Source organism: Pelophylax lessonae (genome assembly GCF_965119305.1).
Source record: "Pelophylax lessonae genome assembly, chromosome: 3".
NCBI classification, from domain to species: Eukaryota; Metazoa; Chordata; class Amphibia; order Anura; family Ranidae; genus Pelophylax; species Pelophylax lessonae.
In genome coordinates this window covers 95,578,136-95,595,103 of record NC_138770.1, presented here as the reverse complement: position 1 = coordinate 95,595,103, position 16,968 = coordinate 95,578,136, and the positions used below count along the sequence as shown (strand labels likewise).

Below are 16,968 nucleotides of genomic sequence, written 5' to 3'. Positions count from 1 at the left end.
TGTATGGGATATCCTAACAACTTTGGCATTGGGTCATTCAGCTGAGGACACTGGCTAACAGAGTCCTGTACTGTACTCTAAAAATAATAATAATAATTTTTATAATAATTTTACAAGTAAGTAAAACATCCTTTATTATTTAATATTGCTTTGTTTTCTTCTGATCTGTTCTCAGATCTCTCGGGAGTTTAGGAACTTGGCTGTGGCCTACCAGGAGGTGATTGTCAATGTTTCTTGCGAGATAGCGGCTGGGATGGTGGAGTACCTACAAAAGCAAGTAGAGTCTGTACAAGATTATGACAAGGTAAGAAATGACATCACTAGTGCAAAGGACACTTCCAGTATTTGATTCCTTCCACATCCCATCTGTTTTATCACTAAATGAGTTCAGCCCCCACACAGTTAGATGTAGTCATAGAGGAGACGTGTTTTCAGTGTTTCACAGGCATTATCTTTTTAAATTTCATAAACTGAGGGCTGTGTGAAATCTTATTTTAGTTTCGTTGATATATTGGAGTTGATGACCTAAATATCAATTCAGTTATGTGTATTGACCAACATCTTTCCTAACCAGCCAATGTCAGCACTGCTCATTTCATAAAAGAAAAGGAATTGGCAGCACTCCAGGTTGAGTCAAAATCCAGATTTATTGACTGGACATCCAAATTATGACAATTGTGACAAGGTAGACGCGTTTCACACACTGACTGTGTGCTTAATCATTACCAACTGCTCATTTCAGATAAAGGCTCAGACCTCACACAACCCTCAGTTCATCTGTGAAATGTAATCAGCTGTATATCACAGAATAGTTCACTATTGGAAAACATTTTAAAGGTATATACATTGACTTGCAGCCAGTTTTAATGAATACATCCATCTAAAGAAAAACCTTAGGGCAAGCTCCTCATCTGACTGTTGAAACACATACTTTTTTTTTTGGTTGAAAATGTAATCTTTATTTGCATAAAAGATATACAAAAAAACAATACTTTTGTCGGGGTACATTCTCCCCTGTACTGCGACGCAGCGCATAAATACACTACATTACAATACATTTCCGGTCATACTAATAAATACATTCAATCACATACATTCATTCTGCGGTATGATGCCTGATGTGGTGTGCGGAGTAAGGGTACCCCGTGCCATCACATCATGCATGACGCCGCAATACCCCTAAAGCATGAAGCATGAAACTGTTGAAACACATACGGTTAATGTGAACTATTTTCTTGGCAAAGCATTTGGAACTGTTCAGACAGTCTTGTGATTCAAGCACTCCTGGCAGACTACTCAGCCAGATTGGTGAGCTCACATTTCTCCATTGGAGTTAGTGACTCTGTAGCTAGGATAAATATTCTAGGAAGAAGCACTCTGTAAAATGTTCACTCACCACCCAACGGGGAGGTAAATTGTCATAATTTTTGTTTACATTCTTCTACTGTGTGGACTAGGGATTGACCGATATCGTTTTTTCGTTGCCGATACCAATATTTTGGCCATCGCATATCGGTATTAGCCAATATGGGCTGATATTTTGTACATCCTATGTCAGGGTCTGAAACTAGTCTTCTCCTCCTCCAACCATTAGGTGGTGATGCTCATGTAAGGGTAAAATGATGTCACATAGCATAATTTCGTTTACAAATGTTCTTCAATATGCCACTCACATATGTACAAATTAAAGAATATAAGCAATTCCACATTAGCAGATCTGCTGGCAGATCGGTATCTCTCACCCACTTGCCGTAAGTGATACCCAGGTGATACCGCTCGACCATGCACGTGACCTCCGAGATCATATGCCGGACGGAGCGGTATCACCCGGGTGGGTAGGTATCGCGTGGGTGGGAGATGGAGTGGGTGAGAGACAGAGCAGTATTGAGTGGATGCCGAACGGAGCGGTATCACCCAGGTATCACTTACGGCAAGTGGGTGAGAGATACCGATCTGTCAGCAGATCTGATAATGTGGAATTGCTTATATCTTTAATTTGTACATATGTGAGTGGCATATTCAATAACATTTGTAAACACAATTATGCTATGTGACATCATTTTACGCTTACATGAGCAATATCGGCCAGTTCCGGGGGCCGATACAGATATATCGGCAAAAGTCAATATCGGCCCTCGATATATCGGCCTTGCCGATAATTGGTTGATCCCTAGTCTGGACTATTTTAATATAGCAACAGGGTCACTTTAAGCAGTAAATTCTTCCACCCAGCATACTAATTGTGAAGCCGAAAAACCACCTTGTGAGTTGGAATACACAAGGGATGCATCTTCCCTGCCCAGTCAATAAAGTAGACTTGTTACTCAAAAGAAGACTGGGAGAAGATGGCAGCAGTGACTAGGGAGAAATGAGGGGGAGCCTTTCTAAGGAGCTGCAGGCGCTCCTTAGACATTTTGTTTGGAACTACAAACGTGCGTGTTGTTCCCACGACCAATTAATTAAACATAAACTAGCAGGCGGAATAGGATTAGTAGATATTAAAGATTACTACCAAGCTACTTTACAAGACCACATGCGCTATTGGTTCATCTCCCCTACGGACACCTTATGGGTGGACATAGAAAGCGCTCTAGCCCCTGGGAAAAACCTATTGTCAGGAACGTTGCCTGTGTGCACTTAAGTGCGCAGGCAAGAGCCTTTCCTTTGCCCATTCAATGGCGAACGGGCGTTCGCCAATGTGCACGCATATGCGTGAAGGCCGTGAACCGTGTCCATTTGCCTGGGCAGGTAGGGGTACATGCATGCGCATGCAATGACCTTTCTGGTTTTGGCGCCCAATGGCCTATTTAAGGGTTGCTGGTACATTTACACTTTGCTGTCTAGTCTGCAGCTCCTCCTATGTTCCTGAACCTGAAACCTGTTGTATCCTGCTTGATTCATGTTTGACCTCCTGGCTTGTCCCTCACCTCGCTTGTCTGCTGCCTGTCCTGACCTTGGCTTGTCCTGTGACCACTCTTCTGTCTCAACCCTCTCTGTTCATCTGCCACCGGATCCGGACCTGTTCACCTCCTGGCGGGGCAACCCCGAGGACCGCGACCTTGTGCCATACACGCAGCAAAATCCATCATCACCATCAGAGGCTCTGGTGAAAACCGGTTGGCACTTCGATTCCGCACCTCGGGTTAGCCTGGATACTGAAGAAAGGAAAGACACTGCTCCAGGTGTATAGTGTGTGGTGATTGCCAGGAGATAGGATATCCAGTAGAGTGCTGGCCCCCGGCCCGCCTCCGTGGGAACACTTGTAGGAAAAGAATTAGCCGCACATCCAGGGATTCCAATAGGTTTCAAATACCTTTATTTCCAAAAGTTGCAAGTGATGACACCAAAGACACCAGCATGAAGTCTCGTAGACACGTTTCACACATACATCTTGTGCTTAATCAGGGTTAGCCTGTGTCTTCTGCCTGGGTGACTCATCTGTGCTCCATCCTCTGGTGAGCTAGAGGCTACCCTCTGCACGTCAGGCTTGCCACCAGAGCCCTGACACCTATACCTACTACTATTAGCTGACAAATGGGTTCCCACTGCAATTAAAAACTTGCCTCCCACCATCATGGCCTCCCTACTGACTTGGAGGGCACTTCAGAATTCCCAGATACAAATGGAGTCAATGAAGGAAATTAAAATCCCCCTTTCTATTTTGAATGTACTTATGCCTTACTTATGTATGTTAACCACTTCAATACAGGGCACTTTCACCCCCTTCCTGCCCAGGCCAATTTTCAGCTGTTGCATTTTGAATGACAATTGCGCGGTCCTGCAACACTGTACCTAAACCAAATTTATGTAATTTCCCCCCACAAATAGAGCTTTCTTTTTTGCTAAACAAATAAAAAAAAGACCGAAAAGTTTGAAAAAAAAAAAGTTTTTTTGTTTATGCTATACAATTTTGTAAATAAATACATTTTTTCCTGCACTGATGAGGCTGCACTGACAGCCACTGATGGGGTGGCACTGATAGGCGGCACTGCTGGGCACTTATAGGTGGCACTGATGGGCACTGACGGGTGGCACTGATGGGCACTGATAGGCAGCACTGGTGGGCAATAATGGGCACTGGTGGGCAGCATTGCTGATAGATGGCAATGATTGGCACTGTGAGGCAGCACTGATGGGGAGGGCACTGGGGGGCTCCCTGAGCCCTGGCCATAGTGGGCATCCCTGGGGTCATGAGTGGGCATCCCTGGGGTCATGGGTGGGCATCCCTGGTGGATCTAGTGGCACCCCCCCCCCCCGAGGGTCTGCACTGGTAATCAATGATCAATGATTACCAGTGCCGACCCCCCCCCCTGTCAGGATAGCCGCAGATCGATCCTCAGGCATGTGATTGGACACGGCTGGTCACATGGTAAAGAGCCTACATCAGTAGGCTCTTTACCGAGATCGGAGATGCGGGGAGTCAGACTGACCCTATTGGACTGAGACAGGAGGGGCTTGCACAAGTGACGGTGTGCAAGCCCCTCCTGTCTCAGTCGAAGTCCCATAGGAGGAAACGGGTCAGAAAGGAGGCGTACCCGTCACACATGTCACTCGGTGTCTGCGCTGCAGCCGGACCCGAGTATTCTGAGAAATTCCCTGCATGATTTGTATCCATATGCTGGCAACAAGAACGTCCTACGTAAGTGCAATACTGTTTGTGTAATAAAGTCTAAGAGGTATTACGCTATCGGCTGTTTCTATCCTTTATGTTATATGTTGGAGAGCCATCGTCAGTCATACCTTTGAGACAACAGTGTTTGATTGCTGATGAGGAGTAAAAGGAAGTGTCCTTTGGGAGTGAATAATAAGCGGTTTTTGTTTGCAGTCCGGTAAGAGGCTTACCTGGGTGTTTGCACTTGGAGGTTTGAAGCACTGTGGGATCTTTTGTTTATTTCCAGTTTATTTGCAACATTTTGGCACCTTATCTTTTCTGTCTGGAAGGAGGAATTTCACTAGGTGGTGGTCTTTCACATTGGATTTGGAAAGCACTGTTGTTTTTCACCTTTCAAAAGTTTGAGTCATCACCTTTTCATGGACAATTTATGAACTTTTTTTGATGTTTATTTGAACACAAGAATTTTCACCTGTGTCACTTATTTGTGGAATTTTAGTTTCACTCTTATGTCATTTATTTATTGATTTTGTCATTAAATATTTGTTTTAGCGCACCAATTAACATACATATTTTCACACACATTCACTAGGCACTGAATACTGGTAGCAGCTTTAACCATCTATCAGCGCACCCCCTTTACACACACACTTATGCCTTACTTACAACATCTAAATTGGCCCATCTATAACCTAAATTGGGTTTTGGATTTATCTGATGATGAGAAACTAAAGAGTGTAGATGCAATAAGTAAGGAACACAACATACCCAAAATCAAATGTTTCCAACTTCTTAGTATCCACCATTTTCTAACATCCAAACCCCTCCATCCTTTCCTCATACACACAGAGATCTGAAATTTCTACCAAGACACTCCTATTAGATGGAAAGGCATATCCTTCTTCTATAAATTACTCCAAAACAAAAGGTCCCTTTCCAAAACATCACCGATTTTTAGCATGGGAAAAGGACCTACAGAAATCCTTTACAATTAGGCAATGGCGCAGTGCTCTCCACCATGCATACAAAATATCACACTGTGCAAATCACTGGGAGCTGACACAAAAGATAGTAACCAGGTGGTACCTCACACCCTACCGTATAGCACAATTCTCTGCGACAGGGTCTCCTCTGTGTTGGCCTAGCTGTGGCCTAGCTGGCAACCTAATGCCTCGTACACACACATAGATTATTGGCCGGGAATTTTCGGCCAACGTTCGATAGGCCGATTTTCGGCTTGTTAGTATGATGCTTTCGACAATGACTCTAACTTTTCGGCCGAATAAAATCTGGTGTGCAGGCTATAAAATTTTTGTTGGCCGTCAACACAGCGGCCGATTTTCCGTCAGTCAGTACAGATTTCGGCAGACAAAAATCTGATGAGCAAGACTGGGCATGCTCAGAGAAGAAAAAACACACGGAAAGTAAACCAGCACATGACATCACTTCAGAAGTAGATTTTTGTTGGCCGAGAAAATTTATGTGCAGTCTAGGCACATTCCAACCAACAAAACACCACTCTGGACAAAAGTCGGACAATCGGTCGGCCGATAATCGTTGCGTGTGTACGAGGCATTACACACATCTTCTGGCATTGTAAAAACATACGGAGCTTCTGGAGGGGCGTGTTTCATTTTCTCTCCAATGTCTCAGGAATCCTGAAGGATCGTACACCAGATCTGGCTATTTTAAACATAGGTATAGATAATTATACGTTCACTTATCGTGAAATGATATCCCGTATTTTACTGGCCACCAGACTTGTAATAACAAGACATTGGAAGAGAGGAATAGCACTAAACCTCTCTGAAGTTCTAACCATGATCCTATCACACTATGCATCTGAAAAAAATATTAGTTAAAAGAAATAACTCAAGGCTTTTGAAAAGGCGTGGCTTCCATGGACACCTTGGTGTAAGAATAAAAACTGATAAGCAACAATGTACATAAGCATAATGTTTTTTTGCCCTGTGAGGCACACAATATCACTGTCTGTGTAGATGTCACATACTTATTTAGTTGTCCTTCCTGTAGTGGCAGGTTTCCCTATTCCCTTTTACCCCTGTATTGTATCTAAAATCTTTCAATAAAAACTATTGAACCCCAAAAAAAAAAAATGCATAAAAATCACTATTTGTTTCCTCTAAGGTCTTTCATATTTCCTTCCACAGTACTGTGACCTTGTATCCGCTTCGGTGTTACGTGGCCTGTCAGTTATATTCTCTGACACTGGGCTGGAGGATCCCATTGTAGGAGAGGATAAGAAGCTCTCCAGCTCTTTTGGTATGTTCTTGCAGAAACCCAACATCATCCGTGATTTCCTGGAAGACCAGCTGAATGGCCAAGAGTTCTGGCCAAAAGAGGTTAGTACACTCTTCTTCCCACTGCCAAAGAAAAAATTGGCACAAAATAGTGTGGACAAAAAAATTCTAGATTTAGTTTTTTATTATTTTTACACACACTTACTTTGCTTTACTCCTTTTTTTCTCCTCTAGCAAGGAGAGCAAGATTAAAAAAAAAACACAGGTGGTCTGCACAGTGACCGATCACTGTGATAGCTAATCACAGGCTATCACAGTGATCATGTAAATAAAAAATCCCACCCTCCAGCTATAAACCGTGAATTAAGCTGCAAGCAAAAAATAGATCACTCCATACCAAAAATATGAATGTGTAACATGTAATACCATACAGTGGATATAAAACGTCTACACACCCCTGTTAAAATGTCAGGTTTCAATCTCATTCTCTGGCTCTGTAATGATAAAACAGTCAAAATGTACTGAAACTTCAATCAACTGGAAAATATAGAGCCGGTTCACACTACCGCGACCAGAAAGTCGCCCCATGAAGGAGCGACTTTTTAGCGCGACTTTAGCGTGACTTTGAAGAGACTTAAATGATAGGCGACTTTGTCTGTGGGGGATGCCTGGGTAACCATTTTCTTCTTCCTGGAAAGTCTGATCACAGTCGCTTGAAAATAGATAAGGATCCGACTTAGAGGCGACTCCCATTGAAGTCTATGTGCACAAGTCGGATAGAGGTCGCCTTTAAGTAGTACAGGAATGTTTTCTGAAGTCGGAGCGACTTCAGTAGTGCATATTAAGATGGCTCTCATTCATTTACATTGAATTTGTAATGACAAGCGACTTGGGGCGACTTGAGGTTGCACAAGTCGCGTCCCAAGTCGGAGTAGTGTGAACCGGGTCTAAACAGGCTATGTACGCTATAGGGTCCGTACATATATAAAAATAAAATTGGAACTAGAAAAGTCATGTGACAAACACTCCAAACAAATAACAAAATAGCAAGTGCAATAATAAAGTGTACACCACCAAATATAAATGTAAATAACAGAATATAAGTCCCCATTCACACTGTCGCGGTGGGTCGCCTGCCATAGATTAGCACAGGACCCGTTCTAATAGGAGCGACACAAGTCGCTCCGACTTAGAAAAAGGGTCCTGTACTACTTTGGGGCGACCTGCATTGACTTCAATTATATGAAGTCCGTGCATGTCGCGCCGAGGTCGCGGTGCACAGCTTGCACCGCGACTTCACAGGTCGCCCCAGCAAGTCGGGTCGCTCCTGTGTGAACGGGGTCTTAAACCCTCCATAAAGAGGACAGAGGAGGCTGTCTGCAGGTTACTGGTTCTCATCCATCCACTGACACACACAACCCCCTTCTTAGTGCAGCAGCGCTGCATCATATGATTTATATTAGGCTCTCATCTCATTACATGTTGTTGTGTTTTTTATTTTTGTTTTTTTCCCTTTTCTTTTAAAAAATGTTTAGCAGTGAGCACTATATTTTCCATTTTATTTATGCATTCTTTGAGCCTGGAGTGGATACTAATATGTCCATCATTGGAGATGATCTGCCTGAACTGGCTGGGCTGATCTTTGTAATACGAGGTGGTATCAAAAGGTTTAGAGACTAGCTCTGTTTACAAGAAAGTACTTTATTAATCTATGTTTATACACTATCAAATGGTCCCCTTGCATAGCAATATAGAGCTCCCAGCGTCCCTACCACTTCTGGAATGTGTCCTGGAAGTCTGCTTTTGGAAGCGTGTTATGGAGAGAGAATGCCCAGAAGAGAATAAAGGTGGTGGCCTTTTCCTGCAGACCCATATTCTTTATTGACTGTTTACAGTTGGAATAATTGAGGAACTTGCACTGTTTGTTTCAGCACTGGTATTTGCAGAGCTTTAGGCTCGGTTCACACTAGGGCGACCTGTGAGGCGTCCTGGTCGCCTCACAGGTCGCCGCAGGTCGCCTCCCATAGGGAAGCTGCGGACCCGTTCTAATAGGAGCGACACAAGTCGCTCCGACCTAGAAAAAGGGTCCGGAGCTTCTTTGGGGCGACCAGGAGGCGACCGCCATAGACTTCAATGTTATGAAGTCCGTGGCGGCCGCTCCGAGGTCGCGGCACGCTGCTCGCACCGCGACCTCGGAGGTCGCCACCCGAAGTAGCGTCGCGGTAATGTGAACCGGCGCTTATGTTCTGTTATTTACATTTATATTTGGTGGTATACACTTTATTATTGCCCTTGATATTTTGTTATTCGTTTGGAGTGTTTGTCACATGACTTTTCTAGTTGCAGTTTTATTTTATTTCTATATATGGTATTACATGTTACACATTCATATTTTTTCTAGTGCAACAGCGTATACTCACCCCCACCACAGTGATCATGGGATCAGGAAGAGGGACCATTAGAACGAGACTCAGAACTGTTGGTGACAGCTCGGAATCTGTGTTGGGAGCATGCTGTGCAGCACAATCCCAGCACAGACACAGTAGTACATATATGTAGCCCCATGGATACAGACCCATTTCTCTGAGTAGAGGGTGGGGAGTGCACTAGGACTGGACTGTGGGGAAGAAGTAAAAAAGCAAGTTAGCCGGGATTGTGTTGTTATGCAAAGGAAAAGGCAGTAAGACTGGAGTATGGAGGGATAGTTTGGTGCCCAACAAGGTTCCACGAGAAGATGGATAGGGTGCATCCCACCCTCCTTGAGATTGTGCCCCACCTAAACATTAAGTGTAAAATGGTACTTATAGCTTAAATTTTCTTGTGTGAAGCCCTGAGTCAGTCTACGTTATATTTAGTTGTGGAACTGGATATGCTCCATATTCCAGTCTGCTATTTTCTGCTACTTTATGGAGCTACTCATTCCGGCACTAATGCTAAGACTTGTAGGTTTAATGTAGATGTGCTGGAGTATCATTATTATTATTATTATGCTCCAGCAGACATCCTTTATTTGTATGAGAAGATTTCACAATCCAACAACCAGCATATTATTTAGGAAATTGAAGCGGATCTTCACTGCATCTGAACACCACAAACCAAAAGTGCTATTTAATTAATTTGTAATATTCAAAGCAAACACCCTATTCATCCGTTTCTCTATGCTTTATTTTTTTGAGAAATTACTTTGAACCCCCCCCCCCCCCCTTGCATTTCTGGCTGTGGCCATCTTAAGTAGGGGCAAATGATTAATGTAGTGTTTACTTCCTGGAATCCATCTGCCCTTAGATAAGGTATGCATGCCGGAGAGTGTGCTTAGCTGAGAAAACCCCTCCTACCCCCTTCCTGGATGTATGACATCATTTGCTTAGGCAAAAAAACAGGAAGTAACTAAAGAAATGTAAAAAAAAAAAAAAAGTTTAAAACTATTAAAATGATATACTTTCATATCTATTTACTAATGCTAAGACAGCATGAGGATTACATTTTTTTTCTTATGTTGATTAGAAGAGTGAAGTTCCACCTTAAATAACAATTTTTTACACACTAATGTAATATAGATCTTATGCATATTTCTTAGCTCTGATGTCTTATTGGCCTTCTGGACCTTGTAAAGTAGACGTGTTTGGTGCCTAATTTGTATCTTCTTTAACATTACTGTTACTGTAACCACTTTTTATGTAGATAACTCCATTATAGTAAGAATTATGGAGATTGTATGAAGCATGGGATTTATGTCACTGTGTTATCTGCTCAAGTGAGACCTGATTTAGGAGCTCACTGGATTTCTGGCAGATCAGCGGGGATTTTTCTGTACTTGCAGTGTTTTAAAGAGACTGAATGTGGGGAAATGTGTATGTATTGCAGAGATGTACTGTATGTGATTTTACCTGTCACATACAATACTGGAGGTGGCTCTTGTCCATCTCCTAGATGCAGTACTAATTTTGATGGTGGAATAGGTTTAGGACCTATGAGCAGAATCTGATGTCTGTTGCTCTGTCTGTACCAGGTGTGGAGTAAGTATGGGAAGAACTTCTCTGACTTTACCAAGCCGGAAAATAGTGTGCCAGCCGTGCAGTGTCTGAACGAGCTCATCACCAATGCCCTTCAACATATGCCTGATGTCTTGCTGTACCTGTCCCGACTGCAAAACCAGAGCGTGTTCAAATTCTGTGCAGTCAAGATGGTAAGTGCACCTACTGGTGCAAAAATATTAGTGGATGGTAGTCTAAGCAATTTTGTGGTGAATCAAAATGGATTTTCTTCAACCATTTATTTAATGCCCAACTGCATCCTTAAAAGAAAAAAAAAAATGCCCTGCAAAAGGTAAAATAGAAAACTGCAATGGCCACCCTGCAGGCTTTCAGCTCAGCCATTCAGCGCTGGCCCTCTTCTGGGTTGATAAACACCCAGCATCATTCAACCCATTTCCTGGGACCCGAGGGAGGAACCTACCCTCCTGTGATCTGGACTAGCACATAATGCTGCAGAGAACAGTGTGCAGGTCATTACATGGCATTGTTCTTTGCAGTATTTAGGACCTGTCCATCCCCGGAGGAAGAAGTGAAGAAAGAGGAACCTTTCCATCGCATGACCCAACCAAAGATGGGGGGGAAAAAAGGTATTTATGTAAAATGTGTGTGTGTTTTTTTTTTTTTAAGTAGGCTTAGGCTTCATGCACATGCTGCATTCACTCGTGCAACGTAAACGCTCTGTATTTCTGGAGCCAGGGATGCCCTGAATTTGCATACAGACACCCATAAATGGGTGATGGTGGCTGTAATGTAGGGCATGCACACGGATGTAATCTCCTGTCTATGGGCGGCTGTACGCGACTTCTGCACATCATGGGCACTAGAAATTACCAATGCATTTATGCTGCATGGGCAAATTAAGTGATAACTTACACAAGACTCTGGACTTTCTCCCCGCCCCCATATGACATCAGTGGGTGCCTGATCAACCAATCAAGCACATACAACAGGGCCGTCTTTAATATGGATTGAACCCTGGGCAAACATTTTCTTGGGCCCCCCTATGCAATTTCTCTCTCCACCCCAACATCCCAAAAAAACAAATAAACACGCACATAGACTTATCTCAAAAAACGTTATTAACCACTTTACGACCAGCCGCCACAGATGTACTGCGGCAGTCTGGCTCGTACAGGCAAAGCGCCGTATATGTACGGCGCTAGCCTGGGAGGAGCTAGGGGGCAATTGCGCGCCGCCGGAGGCGCACTCCCACTCCTTCAGCGGGGTAGCCAGTGCGGGTGTGAGGCGGCTCCGATGGCCGCCGGCCACCTGCGATCTACCACCACTGGCAGAGAAGGACGAACGGCTGATGTAAACACAGCAGTCCGTACTTCTCCCTGAAGTGATGTCATGTGATCCTGCTATATAGGATTACCCCTTCCCTGCCAGTGTCATTTTTACAGTAACAGTGCATATTTTTAGCATATTTTTAGCACTGATTACTGTAGTAATTTCACTGGTACCGTCAAAAATGTCAGTTGGGGGTCCGATCTGTCCGCCGCAATGTCGCAGTCCCACAAAAAATTTCAGATCGCCACCATTACTAGTAAAAAAAAAAAAAAAAACAATAAAAATTACATAAATCTTTCCCGTAGTTAGTAAACGCAATAACTTTTGCGCAAACCAATTAAAATACGGTTATGGCAATTTTTTATTTTTTATTTTTTTTTTTTACCAAAAATATGTAGCAGAAAACAAATTGGCCTAAAATGTTAAATTTTGATTTTTTTAAAATTTTTTTTTTTTTTTGAGAATTTCATATAAAAGAATGTGAAAAAAAAAAAAATATATATATATATATATATATGTGTATGTGTGTGTGTGTGTATATATATATATATATATATATATATATATATATATGTATATGTATGTATGTATGTATGTATGTATGTATGTATATATATATATATATATATATATATATATATATATTTTTTCAAAATTGTCGCTCTTTTTTTGTTTATAGCGCAAAAAATGAAAATCGCACAGGTGATCAAATACCACCAAAAGAAAGCTCTATTTGTGGGGGAAAAAAATGGACGTCAATGTTGTTTGGGTACAGGGTACGACCACGCAATTGTCCATTAAAGTCACGCAGTGCCGAATCGCAAAATAGGGCCTGGCCATTGAGCAGCCAAATCCTCCGGTCTGAAAGTGGTTAATGTACCATAAAGAACTGGTCCACACTCACTTACTGCAGATCCTTGCTGCTCACTGATTGGTTGCTATAGGTTACTAAAAAAAGTGTAAAGTAAATTGCGCTCAGAGCTAATCAGTCATCAATAAATACAGCAGCACTCACAAATATACATAATACTATGGTGTACATAAAAAGTTTTAAATAGAAAAGTGTTGCACTAAAATATCCCTCTTAAACAGAAAAGCATTTCCATGATAAGTCCAACCTTAAAACCAGTGTCAGTGAAAAGGTTCATCCATTTAAATCGGTGTCAGTGAAAAATTCACTGCTAAATGAAACCTCCAGTAAAGAAAAGAAACAGCTGCACTCCAGATGAGGTCAAAATCCAGATTTAATGACTGGACATATACCTTGCCACTGTTTGCCACACTGGGATGTCCAGTCATTAAATCTGGATTTTGACCTCCTCTGGAGTGCAGCCGTTTCTTTTCTTTAATGATTATCCACGGAGGCGAGCCAGGGCGTGCACCGGTGTGTGTCATCAGGCTTTCATACCACCTTGAGCAGTGAGTTCCTCTCTAATGAAACCTCCACCAGTGCTTTTAATAACACGCTATATCACCATAAAGCGCCCTGGATACCTCCATCATTCACGTTCACTTTCCAGATAATCAGAAGCTAAGATCAAACACGCTGGAAGAATTAATTACCACAGCCAATTTAAATGGCTCCACTGCTTATTTGGGCTCCTGCTTTCATTTAAATGGGGACACTTTTGATCCATGAAGACTTCTATTCATTGCCAACCAGTACTCAGGAAAAAAGGCACACTGGTGTGGACCAGGGTTTAGGGGACATGCACATTAGAAGCAGAAAAAATGCCACAAATTCTGCCAGAAAAAGTGGAATATAAAATGCTTACTGTATAGTGGCTCATATTGCACAAGAGTTTAGGAGAGTTTATGGGCATTAGGATAGGTTCACACTGTAGCGGGTGGTTGTGGGTGCGGGAATTGCAGGGAAATCGATTTCCCTGCAGCTGCGTTTTGAAAAAGGTGCAGGCAAATTTTTTTGGTGGAAAACGCAGGCACAACAGCCCATTCAAACCCACTCAAGTGTCAACCTAGCCCTAGGATGTATGGCAGTGCACAGAGGTCAATAGAATGTAGGGCAGTGTACAGAGGTCAATAGAATGTAGGGCAGTGTACAGAGGTCAGTAGCATGTAGGGCAGTGTACAGAGGTCAGTAGTATGTAGGGCAGTGTACAGAGGTCAGTAGTATGTAGGGCAGTGTACAGAGGTCAATAGAATGTAGGGCAGTGTACAGAGGTCAGTAGGATGTAGGGCAGTGTACAGAGGTCAATAGAATGTAGGGCAGTATACAGAGGTCAATAGAATGTAGGGCAGTGTACAGAGGTCAATAGAATGTAGGGCAGTGTACAGAGGTCAGTAGGATGTAGGGCAGTGTACAGAGGTCAGTAAGATGTAGGGCAGTATACAGAGGTCAGTAGGATGTAGGGCAGTGTACAGAGGTCAATAGAATGTAGGGCAGTGTACAGAGGTCAGTAGAATGTAGGGCAGTGTACAGAGGTCAGTAGGATATAGGGCAGTGTACAGAGGTCCTTAGTATGTATGCAGCGTCCCACTCAGGACACGTGGGAACTGCAAATGTATTTCTTTGTCATCGCTGTATTGCATGTCATTTTGCATTGCTACACCTGTTTAATCCCTGTTCATAGGCTGGTCAAGTGTGCTTCATACTTCCCACCACAAGATGGGGATAGCACCACTCTGGGATATCTATCCCAGCTCAGGTTTATCTGTGGTCAGTTGTTCAGTTCAGGAAGTGAGTGTACAGAGGAGAATGTAGAAGGTTAGTGAAGGTCAGTCCAGAGAAGGGACAAATTGGAACTGCTAAAATCAAAGGGTAAAAGCCACCAAACGGCAGCAAGACCTTTGAGAATAAAGGTGAAGGATTTCCTTAGCCACTGGCAACCTCACCAAATTTCACTGGATTCTAAAGGGACCAGAAACAAGTAAGCATTATACTGAACCACAGCCTGAGTCAAGACCTACCAAAACCTATTAACAGTGGATCAGCAGAATTCCTCTATTTACCCAGAGACTGTATTCTATCTGAATGTTTATGCTGCAATCAAAACCAGTCACAGTAAAAGTTGTGAGTTGTATCCTACCACTGTCTACCTCATTCTTCACTATTGCTACTACAACTGGTTGTACCACCATTAACGGTACTGGCGTCACGACAAATACCATCAAGGGACCCAGCCACCACAAGCACTCTAAACCCCACTGTCATCACGGGCACCTCAACCACCATCTTGGCTGGCGATTCCCTATCACAGAGCGTGCCCCGGAGGATTTCGTGCTGTCTTCCTCTTCACTGTGCGACCAGCCCAGGGAGGCTTTCTGCTAACCGTGAGTAAACCGATGAACTGTATTATTGCTGTCTCTCATCGGCCCACCGTGCACCTCACGTGTCGCCCCTGCGGTTCTGGCTCGTCGCATAAAAATTTGGCGTCACGAACAGGATATTAACCCCTGCGCCTTATCTAAAAGACTGTCGCATCAGAATAAGCCCCTTTGCTTTATTGAGAGACTGTTTACTTATTGCACACTGTGTGGGGCCACAGAACTGTTTAAACTGTTTCAAAGTCGCATGGAATTGTTATCCCAGTTATCAGCATAAAAATCGCAGCATCCAAAGAGAGGAAATCAGACATTTGTGTGTCAACAAACTGCTTGCTGTATTTGAATTGACTGTTTCTATTCACTTAAAATGGCTGCCGGAGGCCTTCCTGTTCAAAAATGTCTGTGCCATCACTGTGGATAAGTTAGTGACACGCCCTGAAGAGCGGGAAATTTTGGTGCCACCCATTTATGCAAAATTGTCCAGCCAGCCCGCCTTACCTTTGCTGTGTCAATGCTGGGAGGAGAGTGTGACAAGCGCATGCCCCAGAAGTCGTGAGACTTTGCATGCGAGCAAAAGAAGAGAAAACATTGCATTGCTTGCCGTCCGAGCAGTAATCGCAACCTGTCATTTGCCTCTACTAACTATAAGGAGCACTAATAGCAGGAACTCTGCCAGAGACCCAAAATCAACATTGCTGCAGCGTTGTATTCAGCTGGAATAAAATTCTTAAAGGGCCATACACCCGCAAGACAGCGGTTGCCCATAGCAACGCCGTACAAAAAGTGTCTAAAAACGCATTTGACTTACCTAACTATAATTCACCTGCTGTCACCATGTCTGTGCAGGAAGATGACGTGCAGCCTGACCTCAGCGGACCCCCTGCAGCAGCCGCAGTCGGTCCCAGTACAATACGAACCGCTGCAGCACCAAGCTTAATGCCTTTAACCATGCCTTATTATTTTGGGGCCCCCTGGTTCCCACGATATTCTGGAGAAATTCATACTTTAAGGGACTTTAAAGAAAAAATTCTTGCTGTGTTCAGATTGTACCCTGTATCCCCAGAGCAACAGATGGAGATTCTTCTTGCGCAATTGGAAGGAGCTGCGCTCAGAGAAGTGAAATCTTGGCCAAGCTCAGAGAGAAAGACCATGGAGCAGATTTTTGAACGTCTCTACACCACCTTTGAACCCAGAACCGTGTCAGAGGTCAAGATGAGGTTCTTCAGCAAGAAACAGCAATCTGGTGAGTCACTCAGAGACTTTGCATTATCTTTGCAGGAATCCCTTAGAGCTGTTGTCCAAGTAGACCCCCGTGAGGCAGAGAATCAGGACAAAACCCTAAAAGAACAATTTATTGAAGGCGTCAATACAGACAATCTAAAGAGCCAACTAAGAATGTTAGCCGCCCAACATCCAGGAGCTACCTTCTTAGATTTTAAAGAATTAGCTATCAGCATACTGGGAAAAAGCCCACCAACAGAACCTT

The 16,968-nt window shown here is 43.3% G+C and overlaps 1 protein-coding gene across 1 annotated transcript in view; it reads left to right on the top strand.

Annotated features, from left to right (window-relative positions):
* LOC309551581 (squalene synthase-like) overlaps nucleotides 1-16,968 on the top strand; it is a 57,038-nt gene that overhangs the window by 23,462 nt on the left and 16,608 nt on the right. Inside the window, exons 3-5 of the mRNA XM_082252218.1 lie at nucleotides 176-304; nucleotides 6,784-6,975; nucleotides 10,883-11,059. Coding sequence (XP_082108344.1) covers nucleotides 176-304; nucleotides 6,784-6,975; nucleotides 10,883-11,059 — 498 coding nt within the window. The remainder of the gene's footprint in view (nucleotides 1-175; nucleotides 305-6,783; nucleotides 6,976-10,882; nucleotides 11,060-16,968) is intronic.